At 43.2% G+C, this 21,993-nt stretch overlaps 1 protein-coding gene across 4 annotated transcripts in view; it reads left to right on the top strand.

Annotated features, from left to right (window-relative positions):
* The window catches only part of XYLB (xylulokinase), a 71,650-nt gene extending 49,911 nt beyond the window's left edge, over positions 1-21,739 (top strand). For all 4 annotated transcript variants that reach the window (XM_033212061.1, XM_033212063.1, XM_033212062.1 and 1 more), the window contains 4 exons: positions 9,638-9,696; positions 11,706-11,793; positions 14,048-14,142; positions 20,098-21,739. In XM_033212061.1, the coding sequence (XP_033067952.1) occupies positions 9,638-9,696; positions 11,706-11,793; positions 14,048-14,142; positions 20,098-20,175 (320 nt within the window). In that variant the 3' untranslated portion in view covers positions 20,176-21,739. The remainder of the gene's footprint in view (positions 1-9,637; positions 9,697-11,705; positions 11,794-14,047; positions 14,143-20,097) is intronic.
* The last annotated feature ends 254 nt before the right edge of the window (positions 21,740-21,993 follow it).

Here is a 21,993-nt window from a genome sequence, read left to right on the forward strand (position 1 = left end):
AAGATTATTTCTTGTTTTGTTTTGTTTTTGTTTTTGTTCTTGTTTTGAGACAGAGTCTCACTCTGTTGCCCAGACTGGAGTGCAGTGGCACAATCTCAGCTCACTGCAACCTTCGCCTCCTGGGTTCAAGCGATTCTTGTGCCTCAGCCACCTGAGTAGCTGGGATTACAGGTGTGCACCATACCGCCTGGCTAATTTTTGTATTTTTATAGATACAGGGTTTTGCCATGTTGCCCAGGCTGGTCTCAAACGCTTGACCTCAAGTGATCCACTCATATTGACCTCGCAAAGTGCTGGGATTGTAATTTCCACTTTCACCATCTCATTCTATGTCCTGTACCCTTGTCCCTAGTTTATTCTTGTTTGTGTATTTTTTTCCCTTGAGCATGTTAGCTAAAGGTTTGTATATTTTATTAAGCAATGTTAATATTTTGTTTTGTGCTCCCTTTTATTAATTTCTACTTTTATCTTTTTAAATGCCTTCCTTCTACTTTATGAATTTTTTTCTTTTTCTGTATTTTTAAATTGAAATCTTAGCTCATTTATTCCCATTCTGTATCAACTTCTAATTTGTGCATTTCAGAAGGCTATATGTTAACTTTATTTATGTAACGTATCTTTCATTTCTAAAAAGATAGTAATTTTCATCTTTTTATGCACCAATGAGTGAACTGGCCCCTTGTCCTTTTGGTATATCTTCCATCATTCCTTGAGCATTTCCATAGCTTCTAGCATAAAAAAAGTTTCAGGGTCATCTTGTTTTTTCCTTGGATCAGCCCTGTAATCTTCCATTTATCCAAGGAGCCCTGACTCCTTTGAGTGGGGAGAGATGTTTGGATGCTGTCTCTGGATGCTCATTGCTACTGGGATGATGCTGTTCCCAGCCACTTTCAGTGTGCTGAGTTGGGAAATAGTAGGATATATATATATATATTAGGATATATATGTATGTAGATATATACATATACATATATATGTATATGTATATTCTGGAGGGATCAGAAGAATCAACTTTGTCACTGTTAGGATAAGATACAAATATGGGAAGGAAGAAAGCCAGAATGAACCCCATGGTGTTGGACTGGAAGGGGAGTGTATAGTGTATAGAGTATATGTAGTATATAGAGCATATATAGTGTACATGTATATGTATAAATACATACATATATATCCTAATATATATATATCCTAATATTTCCCAGCTCAGCCCACTGAAAGGGGCTGGGAACAGCATCATATATATAAGTCTGTATCTATAGACACATTTACCTTTCTATTTATCTGTCTATCTACTTCTCCATGTGTTGAAAAACGTGAGTTCAACCCTATACACTCCACTTCCAGTCCAACACCATGGAGTTCATTCTGGCTGTCTTCCTTCCCACATTTGTATCTTATCCTAACAGTGACAAAGTTGATTCTTCTGATCCCTCCAGATTGCTGCCTCCTTGACATGCAGGCCCCATTTTGGCTTCTCTGCTTACCTTTATTTGTGTTGTCTCTGTGGCCTCTCTCCGGCAGCCTCTTGGATCTGCCCCACTCTGGTTATGTACTTACATGTGGCCCTTGAGCCACTTCTGTTTGCCTGTCTAATGGCTTTTTAGGGAAGGAAGAAAAAAAAGAAAGGTAGGAAGGTAGGCAGGCAATAAATATTTTTAAAGGAAAGAGTCCATTTACATTTAATGTAATTATTGAAATGATTGGATTTAATCCAATCCATCCATTTATTTTTTATTTTTTCAATCCATCCATTTACAAAATGGATTACATATCAATTTTGCTTTTTCTTTTCTTTTGTTCTATATGTTCTTTTTTCTTCCTTATTCTTTTCCTGTCTTATTTTTGGATTAACTGAGCAATGTTTAGTATTCCATTTTATCTTCTCTGTTGGCTTTTTAAGCTATACACTTTTTAATTGATTTTTAAATTGAAATCCTTAACTTGAAAAGTCTGATTTGCACTAATATTATACTCTTGAATTTTTTTACCAACATGCTTGCACTACAAAAACAGCTAAAGAAGTTTCCCAGGCTAAAGGGAAAATCATACCAGATGGAAAGTCAGAGCTTCAGGAAGGAATGTAGAACATCTGTAAGAAGTAGATTCTCAGCTGGGCACGGTGGCTTAAGCCTGTAATCCCAGCACTTTGGGAGGCCGAGACAGGTGGATCATGAGGTCAGGAGATCAAGACCATCCTGGCTAACACGGTGAAACCCCGTCTCTACAAAAAAATGCAAAAAACTAGCCGGGCATCATGGCGGGCGCCTGTAGTCCCAGCTACTCGGAAGGCTGAGGCAGGAGAATGGCGTAAACCCGGGAGGTAGAGCTTGCAGTGAGCTGAGATCCCGGCCACTGCACTGCAGCCTGGGCGACAGAGCGAGACTCCTTCTCAAAAAAAAAAAAAACAAAAAAAAATGGTGGATTCTCTTAAGTTTTACTTTTTCTGCAAACATATTTATTTTATTTTATTTTATTTGAGATGGAGTCTTGCTCATTGCCCAGGCTGGAGTACAGTGGCGCGATCTCGGCTCACTGCAAGTTCCACCTTCCGGGTTCACGCCATTCTCCTGTCTCAGCCTCTGGGGTAGCTGGGACTACAGGTGCCCGCCACCATGCCTGGCTAATTTTTTTGTATTTTTAGCAGAGACGGGGTTTCACCGTGTTAGCCAGGATGGTCTTGATCTCCTGACCTCGTGATCCGCCCGCCTCGGCCTCTCAAAGTGCTGGAATTACAGGCGTGAGCCACCACGCCCGGCCTGAAAACGTATTTATTTTACTTCATATTCAAATAATATTTTCTGTTTTGGAATTCTAGGTTGGCACTTTTTACTTTCACCACTTTGAAAATGTCATTTCATTGTTTTCTAATGTTTCAGATGAGAAATTAGCTGTCCTTCTTAGTGTTGTTCTCCTGAATGTAATGGGGTTTTCTTCTCTGGCTGATTTAAAATTTTTCTATTAATCTTTGATTTTCAGCAGTTTGATTATGATATATACCTAAGTAAGGGTTTTTTAATTATTATTATTATTTTGTATGTGTCCTCTTTGTGATTCACTGAGCTTGTTGGATCTGTGGGTTAATCTCTTTCATCAGTTTTGGAAAATTCTTAGCCATTATTTCTTCAAATATTTATTTTTCCCTATTCCCTCTTTCCTTTCCTCTGGACTTCAGTTACACATTTGCTGTTGTCCCTTAGGACTTTGACTCACTGTTCTTTTTTTTTCTCTCTCCCTGCTTCAGTTGGACAATTTCATTTTTTGTTTTGTTTTGTTATGTTTTGTTTTTTTGAGACGGAGTCTTGCTCTGTTGCCCAGGCTGGAGTGCAGTGGCATGATCTCGGCTCACTGCAACCTCCACCTGGCAGTCTCAAGCAATTCTCCTGCCTCAGCCTCCTGAGTTGCTGGGACTACAGGCAAGCACCACCACATCCAGCTAATTTTTTGTATTTTTAGTAGAGATGGGGTTTCACCATGTTAGGCAAGCTGGTCTTAAACTCCTGACCTCAGGTGATCCACCTGCCTCGGCCTCTCAAAGTGCTGGGATTACAGGCATGAGCCACTGTGCCTGGCCTTCAGATGGACAATTTATGTCACACCTCTTTTTATTCATGTTTCTGCTGTATTCAGTCTGCTATTAAGTTCATCTAACAAATTCATTTTGGATATTATATTTTTTCTATTTCTAGAATTTCCATTTCATTCTTTTATATTTTCTTATTTGTCTGCTGAAATTTTTCATATTTTGATATGAAAAATATTTTTCATTTTGTTCATCTTTTCCTCTGACTTTATATCATATTTATAATTATTATAAAGCTCCTATCTGCTAATTCATCTGAGAGTCTGCTTCTATTTACTATTTTACTCCCATTTCCTGCTTCTTAAAATGCTATTTAATTTTGGTTGAATGCTGTACGTTGTGTTTAAAAGTACAGTGTTGACTAAAGTGGCTAATTTTTAACCCTTTTACTTTTGAGATAATTGTAGATTCACATGCAGTTGTTAAATAAATAGCTAATGTTTACCTGCAGAAAAGGCCTGCCCTTCTATCAGGAAGTAAGGGTGAGGTGGTGGTCTTTTTTGTTTAATCAGGGGTTGGATCAGTGCTAGTTAGTTTTAGTTCACCAGTCGTTGCAGTGTCTTCGGTCAGGATCAGCAGGATCAGGCCCCTCCCTCCATCAAGTCTTTGGGACCTAACCACTGAGATTACAGAGCTCTTTCTCTGTTTTCCAGCTCTTCCCTCACTTCCACATCACTGCTTCCATAGTAGTTCATTGGAGACAATTGGTGGGTGGGGAGGACTAGCTCTGTATTGGAGACTCTTCCAGATTTCAGTCCTCCATACCAGCCCAAATGTAGTTGCTTTTCTTTTCTAGCAAAGTTTATCTGTCTATAGAGTCTTACTTCTTCATGTTTCCCATGCTGCAGATATGAATCAGCACTTACGGGCTCATCTCATTCTGGAATTTATTTAGACTTCTTGAATTTATAATTTTTCGACAGCTTCAAACAAAAATATGATACTCTGGTTATTGTTTATTCCATTCTGTCATTGTTACAGCACAAGTGTGTTCTTTCTTGACTATTATCATCTTAGCTAGAAGTGGAACTATATGTCTTTTATTAGATTAAGGTTTATTATTATTATTATTTTACTATTTATTTTTATTTTTTATTTTTATCTATTTATTTTAAAATGGAGTTTCGCTTGCTCTGTGACCCAGGCTGGAGTGCAGTGGTGCATTCTTGGCTCACTGCAACCGCTGCCTCCTGGGTTTAAGCGATTCTTCTGCCTCAGCCTCCTGAGTAGCTGATTATAGGTGCCCACCACCACACCTGGCTAATTTTTGTATTTTTAGTAGAGGCGGGGTTTCACCATGTTGGCCAGGCTGGTCTCGAACTACTGACCTCAAGTGATCCGCCTGCCTCGGCATCCCAAAGTGCTGGGATTACAGGTGTAAGTAACTGAGCCTGGCTGATGTTCTATTTCTTAACCCGAGTGCTGATCATCAGATGTTTATCAATATGTTTTATAATTAGCTGTAAGATACATATACTCTGCCGTATACATGATATTTTTCACAATAAACTGAGCATAGTGGCTCATGCCTGTAATCCTAGCACTTCAGTAGGCCAAGGCAGGAGGAGGACTGCTTGAGCTCAAGAATTTGAGACCAACCTGGACAACAAAGTAAGACCCTGTCCCTATAAAAAATATAAAAATTATGGTAAAACACGAAAATTAGCTGGGCATGGTGGTGAACATTTATAACCTACTCGGGAGGCTGAGGTGAGAGAATCACTTGAACCCGGAGGCGGAGCTTGCAGTGAGCTAAGATGGCCCCATTGCATGGCAGCCTGGCTGACACGGCGAGACTTTGTCTCAGAAAAAAAAAGAAAAAAGAAAAAAGAAGAAATAGAACATTGCTAGAACCTTAGAATCTTGCTGTGCTCCTCTTCCACTATATCCTCATCTTCCCCTCTCTATCCAGATTTTTGTATTATCATTTCCCTGCAATTCTTTATGGCTTTGTCAGCTGTGTATGCATTCCTTTAAATACACTGTGGTTTTTTGCCCTTTCTGAACTTCATAATATATGGAATTATACTACATGTGTTGTGACTTGCTGCTTTAGCTCAGTGTCATATTTATGAATTCATTCATGTTAACAGGCATAGATGGCTATTAGCTGTTAATTTTCATTGCACTCTGATATTCCATCACATGATTATACAACCATTTATCCATTTTCTGTGGCCTGACCGTGTCTCCCCAAATTCACATGTTGAAAACTTAATCCCTAAGGTGACAGTGTTGGGAGATGGGCCTGATGGAAGGTGTTTAGGTCATGAGGGCTCTTAGGTATTAATGCCACTATAAAGGTGCTTTCAGGAGTGAGTTCACTGTTTTCTGCTTTTCAGCCATGTGAGGACATAGCATTCTGGGGATTCTGCTTAAATGTTCTACAATATATGGGATGATCCCTCACAAAAAGAATTATCCAACCCAAAATAAGCAGGATTTTATTCTGGTTAGAAGAGGAATCCATCCTTTTTCTGTGATGAGTGGAGCTACTTTTCATGTTTGTCTCCATGCCTGCTGCTCAGTGTCATTTCAAGTTCCTCTTCACTCGGTGCCCCCAGCACCCCCCGCAGCTAGTAGCCCACTTTCACTAATGAGCAATTCTTTACTTTAGCTTGGGGACGAATACTGCTGCTGCTTCTGCTGCTGTGTATGAGGGAGTGGAGGGAAGGAGCTTGAGACCCCTGCTGTCATGAAGTTGGTCATGTACTCTCAGCAGCAGTTTATGAGGATTCTTCTTTCCCATATCCCCACCAACACTTCACAGCAACAACCTTTAAATCTGTTGCCAGTCTGATGGGTGCAAACTGGTATCTCAGTGTCAGTTTAATTTGTGTTTTCTTAATTAATGATGATTTTGTTTTGTTTCATTTTGTTTTGAGCTGGAGTTTCACTCTTTTTGCCCAGGTTGGAGTGCAATGGCGTGATCTCAGATCACTACAACCTGTGCCTCCCGGTTCAAGTGATTCTCCTGTCTCAGCCTCCCGAATAACTGAGATTACAGGTGCACATCACCACGCCCAGCTAATTTCGTATTTTTAGTAGAGACAGGATTTCACCATGTTGACCAGGCTGATCTCAAACTCCTGACCTCAGGTGACCCACCCACCTCGGCCTCCCAAAGTGCTGGGATTACAGGCATGAGCCACCACGCCCGGCCAATTAATAATGATTTTGAACAGCTCTTTGTAACTGGTTTCTTTCTCTGAATTGGCTGTGTACATCCTTTCCCATTTATCTATTTGATTTCCTATGTATATCTTACTGATTTGCAGGAGTTTATTGTATACTTTGAATATTAGGTTGTTGACAGTTTTTTGTTGCAGATATCTCTCATTTGTCTGTTGCTTATTTATAGTGTCAGCAATTTAACAGAATTTTGATTAAATTCATCAATTTTTCATCTTACATTTTATGCTTTTGAGGTATTGTTTAAGATATTTTCCCCCTACTCCAGTATCACAGAAGTACTGTTTTATGTTTTTCCTGTTGATGTTACAATTTTACCTTCCACATTTAGGACTTTGATCCATCTGGAGTCGTTGCGAATGGTGTAATTTGGGATCCAATTTAATTTTTTCCACATATTGGTCCAGTTTTCCAAACACTGTCTACTAAGTGGTCTGTTTTACCCCATTACTTGTAGTGCCCCCTTTATCATTTATCCAGTTCCTATATATACATGGGTCTTTCTCTGTACTCACTTTCATTTTTTTTTTTCCTTTTTTGGAGACAAGGTCTCACTTTGCCGCCCAGGCTGCAGTGCAGTGGCGCGGTCTCAGCTCACTGCAACTTCCACCTCCTGGGCTCAAGTGTTCCTCCTGCCTCAGCATCCCGAGTAGCTAGGACTACAGACACGTGCTACCATGCCTGGCTAATTTTTAAATATTTTTCGTAGAGGCAGGGTCTTGCCATGTTGCCCAGGCTAGTCTCAAACTCCTGGGCTCAAGCGATCTGCCTGCCTTGGCCTCCCAAAGTGCTGGGATTACAGGCGTGAGCCCCGATGCCCAACCTGCACTCCTGTTTCTACTTCATGGGTTTGTTGGGTCTTGTTCTTGGGCAGAAAACCTGTTGTATTATTGTAGCTTTGTAGTATGTTTGCATTAGTTGGCTAGGGCTGCCATAAGAATGTGCCACAGAATGGGTGGCTTCAGCAACAGAAATTAATTTTCTCACAGTTCTGGAGGCTAAATGTCTGTGATCAAGGTGTCAGCAGGGTTGATTTCTTCTTAGGCGTCTTTCCTTAGTTTGTAGATGGCCATCTTCTTCCTGTGTCTCCTCGTGTGTGTCCCTGTGTCTTCATTTTCTCTTCTCATAAGGACATCAGTCCTAGTGGATTAGGGCCCACCCCTAATGACTTCATTTTTATCTTAATTACCTCTTTAAAGAGGTAATATCTGTCTTTATCTTTATCTTCAAATACACTCACATTCTGAGATACTGGGGTTTAGGACTTCCACATATAAATTTAGGGTAGACACACTTCAGCCCATAATAATGTTTTAATATGTAGTATAGCAATTATCCCTTCCTTGCTTTTCTTTTTAAAATACTGTCTGAGCTGTTTATAGATTTTCATTTTTCCATAAATATAAGAAATTGGTCTAGTTCCTTAAAAGAGTCCAGTTGGAATTTTTATTTAGGTTGAATAGAATGTATACATTAATTGGAAAAGATTGACATGTTTATGATATTACTTCATATTCATTCAAGACCATGGAATATCTTTTAATTTATTTAGGTATTCTTTTTTGTACTTTAACAACAATTTCAACTTTTTCTTCATAGAGACTTTTGAATTCTTTGTTAAGTTATTCCCTTATATGTAAGGCTACCTTACATTTCTGGTTGCTGTTGTGAATAATAATTTATTTTCTATCACATTTGCTAGTTGATTATTATTAGAAATGCCATTGGTTATTATAAGTTGACTTTGTATCTGGCAAACTTATTAAACTCTTGTTAGTTTTATTAGTTTGCTTATTCTTTATTTTTTCAAGTAGATGGACTATTGTCTGCAAATGACAGTTTTGTTTTCCTTTCTTTCAATACTTAAGCATTTTAGTTGCTTTTGTTATCTTGTGGCATTGACTGGTAGATCTGATACTGTGTTAAACAGTGGACTGGATACTGTGAATCTTTGTTTGCAGTTGTATTCGTTATCTATTGCCGCGTAACAAATTATCTCAAAATTTAGCAGCTTAAAACAGTAATAAATGTTGACTCTCTAATACAATTTCTTTGGGTCAAGAATTTGGTTTCAGCATAGTTGGGTGATTCTGATTGAGGATATCTCCTGAGGTTGCAGTCATAATGTCTTCTGGGGCTGCAGTCATCTGAAGACTTGACTGAGGCTGGAAGATCTGCTTCCCTGCTGGCTCACTTGCATGACTGTTGGCAGGAGGCCTCGGTCCCCTCCCATGTAAACCTCTCCCTAGGGCTGATTGAGTGTCTTCAGGATGTGGCACTTAGCTTCCCCCAAAGTGAGTGATCCAAGAGAGCGTGATCTGTGTCAGAGCAAGATAGAAGCCTCAATGTCTTTTATCATCTAGTCTTGGACTTCATACTCCATCATTTACACAAGGTTCTATTGGGTATACAAGTCAGCCCTATTGAATGTGAGAGGGGACTACTTGAAGGTGTGAATATCAGGAGGGAGGGATTATGTGGAGGCCATTTTGGAATCTGGCTGGTACACCATTCTGAAAGAAAGTGCTTCTAAATCTGTTAAGAATGACATTTGTTATAAGTTGTGGATATATGACTTTTATCTTTAAAGAAGTTACCTTCTACTCCTGTTTTGTTGAGATATTTAAAACAAAAAAAATTATTAAAGACAGTTAAGGTGAGTGGGGCAGCAACCTCACAAGCAAATGAATGTGACAGGCCTACACGCACAGAACCACCTTTGGATCTCTACCTGATTCCTGTGTGATAACTGGGAGGCATTGGCCCATCATGAACCCTCTGTAGCTGAAGAACTCTGCACAAACAGCCCTTTCTGCCTCGGGAGAACTGGCATAGCTATTTCACTTTTTTTCTTTTCCTTTGCAGTGTCCAAGACAAAGATTTTGGCCACAGGAGGAGCATCTCACAATAGAGACATCTTACAGGTAAGTGTTGGTAGTGGGCCCTACACCATGGCCTCTCCCATGTCTGTTACTTCTTTTTTGTGTGTGTGTGCCAAATTTTATTTGCCTACATGGACAGTACACTAAGAAAATTGAAGAGTAAATATACATTCTGATGCATGCTTTTCTTTTCTCTTTTCTTTTTTTTTTATATTATATTTTATGTTCTAGGGTACATGTGCACAACGTGCAGGTTTGTTACATATGTATACATGTGCCATGTTGGTGTGCTGCACCCATTAACTCGTCATTTACATTAGGTATATCTCCTAATGCTATCCCTCCCCCCTACCCCACCCCACAACAGGCCCTGGTGTGTGATATTCCCCTTCCTGTGTCCAAGTGATCTCATTGTTCAATTCCCACCTATGAGTGAGAACATGTGGTGTTTGGTTTTCTGTTCTTGTGATAGTTTGCTGAGAATGATGGTTTCCAGCTGCATCCATGTCCCTACAAAGGACACGAACTCATCCTTTTTTATGACTACGTAGTATTCCATGGTATATATGTGCCACATTTTCTTATGTCTGCTACTTCTAAGAGCCAGAGACTCAACAGGAAGTACAGTCTCCATTCCCACTCCTGCAGGAATGGGGAGTTCTTAGCTCACACTCTCCAGGAAGCAACTCTGTTGCCTTACAGCTCACACTGTGAGTGGGATCTGTCTCACATGCAGGTGAATTCTATGGCTGTGTACAATCCACTGTCTGACACCAGCATGTCCTCTGGAGTCACATGGAAAGTACCTGTTCTTCCACATGGCAAACTTTCTCACATCTGATGCCAGTGTTCTTGTCTTCCTCAAGGCCTCTGCCTTCCAATTTAACCATCGCTGATTCTCCAACTAGTCCTCTTGTAACACAGTTGCCAGACTGTTACTGTCCTTCTGGTCCTTCATTATGCCAGAAACATATGACCAAAAGTAGAATCAACCTGCAGATGTCTGACTCTCAGACTGTCACCTGTGGGGCTGTCAGACCCTGTTATGGGGACATTGTGCATTTTTGGATGTAGCCTGGGGCTGCCTTAACTGTTAGAGTAATTGTATTAGCTGTTCGCTTGTGATTACCTATCTTAGGTAAGATTTTCTAGAAACAAAGCCTGAAATGGGAATTCTTCTATAAGCAGTTTGTTGAGAGACTACTCCCAGGAAGAAGGAAGTGTGGGACTCAGGGTAGTGCAGAGGAAGAAGGATAAGTGAGGATATGGTCTTGTCTGGAGTCTACTTCACCTCCATCCTGGTGGGGAGATAGGGCTCTAGAACATGAATTATACCACAGAGCTGGTTTTACCTTGCGACAAGGGGCCAACAGGACACCTTAGAGAGGGTGAGTAAATTTCCTGTGAGCAGTGGCCTATGCTAAGCCAAGGTCAGCTTTCTTGAGGAAGTAGTGCTGCAAGCCATTAATAGCCAGTACTCACAGCAGCTGGGGCGGGATGCACAATGGTCCAGTGAGGGGGATCTGTGTAGGCATCAGTGGCATCTACTACAATATCTCTGGTCAACTAAGACCTCCCGCAAGTTCTTTCCATGTGAACTCCTCTTAGTACAGGTCCTCCATTTGAAATGTATGCAATTTATTTTTGAACCTAAATGGGAAACTTCACCACTATCCCCTTGAAACATGCCCTTGTTAGTTTGGGTTTGTTTGGTCTTGTTAATATTAGTCTAATACCCAGCTGTCTCCAGCCCTAGGTCAGTGCCATTTGCTAAGCATACTTCCTAAATCTTCTGCTGTCTTTGGTGAAATGGCTAAAAAGTACAGGGACAGCCTGGGGAGCTCTGGCCCTCCACTAGGGACTTTCCCCAGGTCATCCTGACTATTGTCAACAGGGTAGCATGACCAAGTGTACTCCTCTTAAGGCAGTCGAGGTGGAATGGAAGGGGTCAGAAGACATATGAGGGAGAGAGCTTGGAGAGTGCATCCCACAACATCTGTGTTCCCTCTGAGGAGTGGCTCACCACTGTAGAACCTCTGTGTCCTTTTCAGGTGCTTGCAGATGTGTTTGGTGCCCCGGTGTATGTTATAGATACTGCCAACTCAGCCTGTGTGGGTTCTGCATACCGAGCTTTTCATGGTAGGTCGATGGAGGGAGACAGCTGTCTCTGGAAGTGGCCAGGACATAGGGTGGGCTGAGGAGGGTGGGAAGGGGAGAGTGAGGTGTTCCCAGTCTTTGGGGACATTGGAGTCTTGGGGACTTCAGCTTCATTTTTCTAGCACCCAGCAGGTGAGAACCAACCCATACTCTGTTTTCCTTTATTCTTTCCTTAAAGTGGGGAAAAAGAGGCTGGGTCCTAACTGAATGAAGTCTGGTCAGAGTTAAGGTCAGCACAGGGACACGGGGAAAGAACACTGGGCATGGTTGAGGGCACGTGGGCATGGGTCTGGACAGCTAGAGAGCAGGAGAGGTGGACGAAGTCCAGATCCGTCTTTTCAGCAGAACAAAAGTTGAAACAAAGGGGAAGACTTCAGGCCCAAGCAGTCCAGGACCCTGGACAGCGCCATGGAGCCCTGTTGCCCTGATGGAGGCCTTGCTGAAATTCTGGGCATTAAGGGTAGCTCCCTGATCTAGGCGAGTTCTGGTGGGAGCAGCACATACCCGCAAGGGCATTCGTCCTTCAAGTTGGATCAATTTGCCCTGCCTCCTGCCTGTTCAGGGAGCTCCTGTAGCAGCCCAAGTGGTTCTATTCTTTTCATGTTCTTAACTTTTTAACATACCTATTTCAGCTTATATTTTTCTTTTCTTTTCTTTTTTTTTTGAGACAGAGTCTTGCTCTGTCACCCAGGCTGGAGGGCAGTGGCTTAATCTCCGCTCACTGCAAGCTCCATCTCCTGGGTTCACACCATTCTCTTGCCTCAACCTCCCGAGTAGCTGGGACTACAGGCACCTGCCACCACGACCAGCTAATTTTTTGTATCTTTAGTAGAGGAGAGGTTTCACCGTGTTAGCCAGGATGGTCTCGATCTCCTGACTTCATGATCCGCCCTTGTCCTCCCAAAGTACTGGGATTACAGGTGTGAGCCACCACACCCGGCCTAAGCTTATATTTTTCTGTCAACGTTGAGAATTAATCAGGCAACATATCCTTCTCTTAATAATTAACCTTGGCAGGGTGTGGTGGCTCATGCCTGTAATCCCAGCTCTTTGGGAGACCGAGGCAGGTGGATCACAAGGTCAGGAGTTCAAGACCAGCCTGGCTAGTATGGTGAAACCACGTCTCTACTAAAAATACAAAAATTAGCTAGGTGTGGTGGCACACGACTGTAGTCCCAGCTACTCAGGAGGCTGAGGCAGGAGAATTGCTTGAACCTGGGAGGCAGAGGTTGCAGTGAGCCAAGACTACACCATTGCACTCCAGTCTAGGTGACAAAGCGAGACGAGACTCCATCTAAAAATAAATAAATAAATAATTAACCTCTTACCCTTTTATTCTCTCCCCACCCCATTTACCTCACCCCGCCTCATGCCACATCCTATATCAAGATCACTTGGGAATTTATTTCCAGATTCTTATATTAAGTACATTTAACATCATATTGGCTTTTATTCACACTTACCCATGAGTCTGCCTGCCTTTTTTCGTTCGTTCCTTCGTTCCTTCGTTCCTTCCTTCCTTCCTTCCTTCCTGTCTTCTTTCCTTCCTTCCTTCCTTTCTCTGTTTCTTACTTTCTCTTTTTTTTTTAAACTTCCTGACGTTTTGGCCAGGCGCAGTGGCTCACACCTGTAATCCCAGCACTTTGGGAGGCCAAGGCGGGCAGATTATAAGGTCAGGAGATCGAGATCATCCTGGCCAACAGGGTGAAACCCCGTCTCTACTAAAATACACACACACAAAAAAAATTAGCTGGGCATGGTGGTACATGCCTGTAGTCCCAGCTACTCGGGATGCTGAGGCAGGGGAATAGCTTGAACCCGGGAGGTGGAGGCTATAATGAGCTGTTGCAGTGAGCCAAGATCACACCACTGCCCTCCAGCCTGGCGACAGAGCAAGACTCCGTTTCAAAAAAAAAAAAAACCAAACAAACAAAAAACTTCTTCTTTCTCCTTTATTTCTATGCTGAGGTTTTGTTTTGTTTTGTTTGAGACATGGTCTCTGTTGTCCAGCCTGGAGTGCAGTGATGTAGTCATGGCTTACTGCAGCCTCCACCTCCTAGGCTCAGGTGATCTTCCCACCTCCACCTCAGCCTCCTAGATAGCTGGGACTACAGGCACACACCACTATAATCCAGTTTTAGAAGAGTTTGCCACCCCAGTGAGATACTTCATGGTGTTTATGGTTAACGTCTTCATTTGCAACATGCACTAACGTGAAGTGAGTTTTCCCTTCTAGGTCTTGCAGGTGGAAGAGATGTGCCTTTTTCAGAGGTTGTGAAGTTAGCTCCAAATCCCAGACTAGCTGCTACCCCAAGCCTGGGAGCTTCTCAGGTGAGAGACCATCAGAATTTGTTTATAACATTTGCATTATGAAAGCTCGCTAGGGTTTTTTCCCCCACCAACAGGTCACCTACATTGAACTTGATGTGCTCAACTAAAGGAGAAATTCTGCTTTATTGAAATTATCAAGAAAATGGAGCAAAAGAGCCAGGTTGTCTGCTGCAAGTCACAGATGCTGCTGATTTTACAGCCAGGGTCAGATGGATTGCTGGGCATATTTTTATTGCTTCGTATGCCTCACGGTGGGCCCTTCCATGTCACTGGGCTATAAAAGCTACTGGAAGGATCCGTCACTGAAACTCAAGACATGCTGGATTTCTAGCACTCAAATCTCAAGTCTAGACCCAAGATAGCTGTGCAGTCACCCAGGCCAGGAAACCCCTGTGAAGGCAGACCTCACTTGTTGCAGGTTGGGTTCCTCAGAAAGCAGAGTCTGAGATGTCAGCTAAGATATATGAGGTTTATGGGAGTGGGAGGAGTTGCTCTTGGAATCCACAACTGTAGAAAGGAAAGGGAGTAGACAGGATTGGTCGGAGGGAGAAGGTGAGCGGCAGTGCAATTTCTGGAGCCTAAGCTATTCCTACAGAAAGCTCTGAAGCTGAGGTGACCTTTAGAGTTTTATCCAGTTGGGCTAAGGGGCTGGGCCTTTATACCCCATGTCAATCAGTCATCACATGTGGGCCACCCCAGGAGGGGGTGAGGCAGCTCTTTATAGCAAAAGCAATCTCCAAAGCGGGCAGCTGAGGGCTGTCTGCCAGCAGCACTCCCAGCAGTTGGGAGAATAAGTTCTTCATTCCTGAGGTGAATCTGGATGGTACACCACAGCATCTGCCACACCACTGTACCTGTTTGCAGAAGGGTCTGGCAGCCCAGCAGCAGGGGTGGGTGCATCTTGTAAGGAACTATGAAGGCTCTGACATTTACCTGACTTGCAAGCTAACAGGTGAGCCTGCCAGTTTTGTAGCGGCAGGCAGAAGACACAGGACTCCTGGATCAGAGACAAAGGGCTTTATTATGATGAACCGTGATGAACTCATGGTTCATCAGGAAGCATGAGCTTCATGCTTGCATCAGTTTCCCTTGGTCTCCAAATTCCACAGGGTGATGCAAAGTGGGCCCAGGTGGATACTGTGCACATAATAGGCTGTGATACAACCAAATGATCCCGAGCGTAGAAAACTCCCAACCTTGTAAAGGAACTGCGAGCAAACCTGCCCAAACTTTGCCCCCAAAGGAGACATTATCCTTATTCTTGTCAGCAAACAGACAAACACTCTCTCCAGTGTCTCTGCCCTGGAGACACTATATGTCTCTATGCTTTACAAACATCCTTGAAAAGATAGTCTGAAATGAAAGCTGTCACAACACATGTAGAAACACCATGGAGAATTGTCTCCCAGCGTATCTTGGAAGTAGGAACTCATGCTGTCTAGGAGACCAGACAAACCACACACATAGGTGTGCCTAAGCATCTGTAATTTTTCTGTTGTGTGTGAGAGGCCACTCGATACACTGAAAAGATTCAATGTCGAGATAAAGGGCATTTAAGTTCTGATTCTTATTCTGCTTCTCCTTCACCATGAGACCTTAAGCAGCACTCCTTGTCTCTAGACCTTTGTTTTTTATCTGTGAAGTGGGTACAACATCTGTCCTGCCTCCCTTTCACCTACTAATTGTGAGGCTTAAAAACAATCCTTGACCGAAATGGCATTATAGTCTAACAGGAAATCTGGAGGTAGAATTGGTTCAGTAGTTCAACATGAGAACTCTGGTCATGTTCCCTGCAATTCCTCAGGTCAGCAGTGGACAATGGGAACATAATGTGAGCCACGTATGTCATTTAAAATATTCTGGTTGCCTCATTTTTAAAAGTAAAAATAAAAAGAAATGATTAAAATAAATTTTAATAATACATTTTATTTAATCCACTGTATCTGAAGTATTGTCATGTCAACATATAATAAATAGAAAAGTTACTAATGTGGGGCTGGATGCAGTGGCTCACACCTGTAATCCCAGTACTTTGGGAGGCCGAGGTGGGCAGATTGCTTGAGCCCAGGAGTTCAAGAGCAGCCTGGGCAGCATGGCAAAAACCCCGTCTCTACAAAAAATAAAAAAATTAGCTGGGTGTGGTGGTGCATGCCTGTAATCCCAGCTACTCTGGAGGCTGAGGTGGTAGCATCACTTGAGCCCAGGAGGTAGAGGTTGCAGTAAGCCAAGATCACACCACTGCACTCCAGCCTGGCCAAGAAAGACCCTGTCTCAAAAAAAAAAGTTACTAATATGATATTTTACATTTCCTTTTTTGTATGAAGCTTTTGAAATTTGGTGTGCATTTAATACTTACAGTTCTGGGCATGCTTCAAGTATGCAAAGGTATACGTGGCTTGTGGCTACTGTACTGGATAGTGGAGCTCTGGATGTGCTCCACATGGTAGGAGGATGGCTGTAGCTGCCCCAAACATCATGTTTTCACAGCTGTGTTCAAAGGCAGGGATCATAGGGTGACATTGGGCAGACAGCCTCTCCTCACACACCTCTTGCTCATCAGGGAGAAAAATACTGGCCTATCCCTCCCCTACCCCACACATCCCCAACAGGCTACCACTTGGTCATATATGGTCAATTCTGATTGTAGGAAAGGCTAGTAGGGTAGGGCCTGGCTCTTTCATTCTATCTAGAAGGAGGCTAGCAAGGAGGAAGGTGATTGGGGAAAGTTTTAGGGCAGCACAGCAGCATCTGCCTCATGTAGAGTATGGAGTGGCAAATCCTCGGAACTGTGTCCCCTGAGCTGATGAGAGTGCCTCATCACTCTCCCTGGCCTGCGCATGGCCGAAATCACTGACAACTCATGGAACCCTTTACCGTTGGATCCAAATCCTCAAAAGCCCTCCTAACAGCGGATTGCAAGCAGTGACAGTCTATGTGATTGTCAACATATGCGACTTATATGCAGACTGCATTTGTGGACTAGAGTTAAACTCCTTGAGAGCAGGGCCACATCCTTCATTCTTTCTGTGGCACCTACAGCACTGCTTGTGCTCAAGCGGAAACTCAAAGCAGTAAGAATGTTTTCTCCCTTGGCTCAGCTGAACGTTGCAGTTTTCTCCATGGGGAGAAATCAAAGCCCCTTACCTTTGTTCTCTGACTTCTTAATGTCCAGTACAGGCTAGGACAACCTTAGGCTCCTCGCCTGTGGGCCTCTTTATAAAGGGTCACCTGGTATCTTTTGCTTTATTTTACTCATGGGGTCTATTCCCAAGTACATAGTTCACAAACACATAGTTCACAGGGTAGAACCAGAACATCAGCTGTGTCACCCTCATTTGGAAGAGCAAAGAAATTTATCCCCCTAAGCCCTTCTAGGCAGCACAGACTCATCGTGGACTTAGAAGCCAGCAGGCTCCCTCTCTCTGGCTCTGACACCCCGTGTAACTGTCCCTGAGCCTTCTCAGACAGAGCTGCTGCAGCTGCGCCAGGAGTAGGCCCCAGTCGCATAATGAGTTGTTAAAATGCTTGACTTCCAGCTGGGCGTGGTGACTCACGCCTGTAATCCCAGCACTTTCAGAGGCTGAGGCGGATGGATCACCTGAGGTCAGGAGTTACAGACCAGCCTGGCCAACATGGTGAAAACCTGTCTCAACCCCGTCTCTACTAAAAATACAAAAACTAGCCGGGCGAGGTGGCGGCACCTGTAGTCCCAGCTACTCGGGAGGCTGAGCAGGAGAATGGCGTAAACCCGGAGGCGGAGCTTGCAGTGAGCTGAGATCCGGCCACTGCACTCCAGTCCGGGCGACAGAGCGAGACTCCGCCTCAAAAAAAAAAAAAACCTGTCTCTACTAAAAAAGAAAAAAACACAAAAATTAGCCGGGTGTGGTGGTGCACACCTGTAGTCCCAGCTACTCAAGAGGTTGAGGCATGAGAATCACTTGAAACTAGGAGGTAGAAGCTGCAGTGAATCAAGATTGCACCACTGCACCTCCAACCTGGGTAACAGAGCGAGACCCTGTCTCAAGAAATAAAAAAAACACAACTTAACTTTGGAGCAAATTAAACCAAATTAAGAAGGAATGGGGTTGGCATGAGCTCCTGCTTATGTTTACTTGCGAGTCCCAGGAAAATCCAGGTCCTTGGTCTTCAGTGTTGTTTGTCTGTGAGACAGCGTGTGCTCGCCTGAAGTGCATCTGCATTTCTCAGGTAAGACAGACAGCCACAGGGAAAACTGCTTAGGAGGTTAAAAGAAGGGTAAGAATGGGCTTGTGCTTCTTTTTGGTCTTTTTTCTCTGTTGGGCTTTTTGTTTGTTTTGGCTTATAAGGAAGCACACTGTATATATAATTTTGTAGCTTCTTTAAAATTTCTACATTTCAACATAAATATTTCATTCTTAAAAATGTATATGCATACCATTTTTAATGACTGTATAATATTCTGTCTGGGTCGACCAGGCACGATGGCTCATACCTATAGTCCCAGCACTATGGGAGGCTGAGGTGGGAGGATCACTTGAGGCCAGGAGTTGGAGACCAGCCTCATCGCTACAAAAAAAAAAAAAAAAAGTCTGGCAAATTTTTCCCCAGAACCACAATTTACTTGAGCATTTTCCATGCCTTAGCACAGTTGCTTTTAGTTTTTCGATTATAATTAACTCTTCTTAGATAAAGGATTAAAAAAAAAACAACATTCCTATTCTACATGCAAATTTAACCTTTGGTTAACTTTCTAGCTCTGTTTTCCTTGAGATCTCATAAAAGTGGAATATCAACAGTTTTACTAGGCAACATTGCTTTTGTAAAAATGGCCTCTCCTTGGGAAACTGCATCTGAACCGAGAAAACTATAACTACCTGGTGAGAAGTCTTCCTCAGGGCCTCCTTGAGTACAGTGACTCCTCCTAGACATGCCTCCTACCTACTAAGCTGTTCCAGGTGATACTTTTGTAGGGCATATGAGGTTTTGAAGCCAGGGTCATTCTTTCATCTGTATGATGTGGATCTCAACTCTTTTTTTTTTTTTGAGACGGAGTCTTACTCTGTCGCCCAGTCTGGAGTGCGGTGGTGCGACCTCAGCTCACTAAAAACCTCATCCTCCTGGGTTCAAGTGATTCTACTGCCTCAGCCTCTCGAGTAGCTGGGATTACAGGTGCCTGCCACCACACCCAGCTAATTTTTGTATTTTTAGTAGAGACGGGATTTCACCAGGTTGGTCAGGCTGGTCTTGAACTCCTGACCTCAAGTGATCCACCTGCCTTGGCCTCCCAAAGTGCTGGGATTACAGGCATGAGCCACCACACACGGCCAGATCCAACTCTTTCTGCCTGGGCTGTAACGTGGTTGGGAGGCAAAGAGACCCTCTTCTGGACAGCTGTGTGAACTGCTCTATTGACTGCTACATGGTCTTCCATTGAGAGGAGCACCTGCCGCCACTGTGTTTCTCCAGGCTGTCTTCCCTTGGCTCATGGTGGTCATATACGTCTGAATGTTCAGTGGTATCAAAGAAGACCCTTGGCGGACTTGGGATCCTACATTTAGGATTATTTCCTTAGGAGAGCTTCACCAAAGTAGCATAACTGGGTGCCACACTATGGGCTCCTTAATACAGATATAAAGTCAAGTCTATTTCCCAAAGAGTTGTATTACCAACTTTCACCTGCTGTGCAATGAGGCGGCCATTTCTAGGTATTCTCACCAGAATTTTTTAAAACTTTTGTAGATGTGATCATAAAAATTAGTTTCTTGTCATAATTTATAGTTTAAAAATATCTTAAACTACAGATTTGAGAACTCCTAGCATTTCCTCTTTTGTGAATTGATGCTTTCTTTCTTTTGCCCAGCAAAAAAGTTAAATTGCAAGTAAACGGAATTTAAAAATTTTAAATTGCACAGTGCAACCAGATGTAAGAGGCATTTCCCCTCTCCCTGTTCTAAACTGCTTTTTCTGCTCTTCTAGGTCTACGAGGCCCTCCTCCCCCAGTATGCCAAACTCGAGCAGAGAATCTTGTCTCAGACCCGGGGGCCTCTGGAGTGAACAGGCATCCCTGTTGCCCCTGCCTGCCCACATTTACTGACCCCACTTGGAGACATGGCCCCGGACAGCAGGGATCCGCTTCCCTGTTCTGAACAGCTCTTCCTGCCCCTGCTGACTCCTTGGAGTGTCCAGGACCATTTTAAAGCCATCCTCAGCACATCTGCCTGAAGAAAGATAGGCACTCGTGTCCTTGTGCCCATGTGCCCGTGTGCCCCAGGGCAGGAAAACATCTCTCTTTTCCTGTCTTTTATCCCAGGAAGCAGGACAACACCAAGACTAGGATATGTCCGATAAAAACTATGACTTTTCCCCTTGTAGAGGCAGAATTAAAGCTAATCTAGGGACTCAAATCAGCAGAATGGGGGAGACAAAGCCCTGCCTCACCCCCTAACCTCATCCTATCTCTTTTTCCAACCCTGACTCTCTGCCCTGTCCTCCCCAAACCATGACCCACAGCCGCTCCCACCCCATATCTTGATCCTACCATCCATCCTCTCCCCCAATCCAAACCCCACAGCCTCTTCTCTCCCACCCTGCCCTCCTTGTTTCAGCTGTCTGAGGTGCCTCCCAGAGCCTCTCTTATTTGCCCCATGCTCACCCTCTCCATGCGCTCCCCATTCTCTCCTTTCACCATCTGTTCTCTCCCCCTCCTTCATGTCCTCCCTCCCCAAACTCACCTGGCATAATTCACAACCTCCCGCCCAAATGGTGGGCCTGGTGGACATGCTTCCTGTGCCCTCCTTTTAGCTGTGCCCACAGATCACTGAGAGGGACCATCTCCCAAGTGGCACAGTTTAGAACGTCTCTCCCTTTTTCTCCCTCATTCCCTCTCCTTGCAGTCCACTTGTTGAAGAAGTTGTGTCATTTCTCTGGAAGAATTTCCCAAATTCTGGATTTCTTTTTTATTTTGGAGTATTTCATCAGCTGAAAAGTTGTGATTCTCACTTTGAGTTTTCTTCCTATATTTGTATAGCGAGTTCCTTTTTCCTTCTTCTTTATCCCTCCTGTTTTACTTTATACCTCTCTATTCCTTGCTCAAATTATTGCAGAAGCCTCCACAGAAAGTCCTTTGTGATCTGACTCCTGCAGACTCTTCCAGATTCTTCTTCTGCCCCAGGTCTTTACTGAGCTCAAGACTCCAGCTAAATCAAAATACTCATGTTCTCACCCAGAGTGACAAAATCCTGCAGATAGGTTTAAGACCTGGTGGATCAGAGCAGTAGCTAGTGGGAAGTTAAAAGGAAGGGGCTTAGAAAATGAATGGGATCAAAGGCATCACTTCTGATGGAGATGAAGCCATCTTGAAAGGGAGTGGTGTTTTTTGGAGGCATGGTGGACGAAAGGGGGCAAAGGAAGCAAGAGGTTAAAGATAACGGCCCATTAGATACGACAGCAAGGCCAAGATTCCGAAGAAGACAGACAACTCCCCCTAGACATTACTTTTTAAAGACATTTTACATTATTGGCCGGCAGAAAAAGGCTGTCTTGGACCATGAAACAGTAAACTGTAACAAAACACTTCAACATGAATTTGAAAATAAATTAAATAATTGTGGATATAAAAGTACACCAGAGATCAGAAATTCAAAACCTCAGAATAAAAATGAAAAAGCTGCAAGCATATATGAGAAGAGAACTGACTGAACTTGAGAAATAATTTGAACAAAAAGATAAGTAATCACAGATATGAATACTAAATTATACTATATCTTAATGAAAATAGATATGGTCACAAGTACATTAAGGCACGTAGAAGGTAGGAGTAAGAAAAGCTAAGAGAAGCAAAACAAACAAAGCAATATTAAAGGAAGAGCCAAA

This window comes from Trachypithecus francoisi, unplaced genomic scaffold, assembly GCF_009764315.1.
Source record: "Trachypithecus francoisi isolate TF-2019V2 unplaced genomic scaffold, Tfra_2.0 Lachesis_group0, whole genome shotgun sequence".
NCBI classification, from domain to species: Eukaryota; Metazoa; Chordata; class Mammalia; order Primates; family Cercopithecidae; genus Trachypithecus; species Trachypithecus francoisi.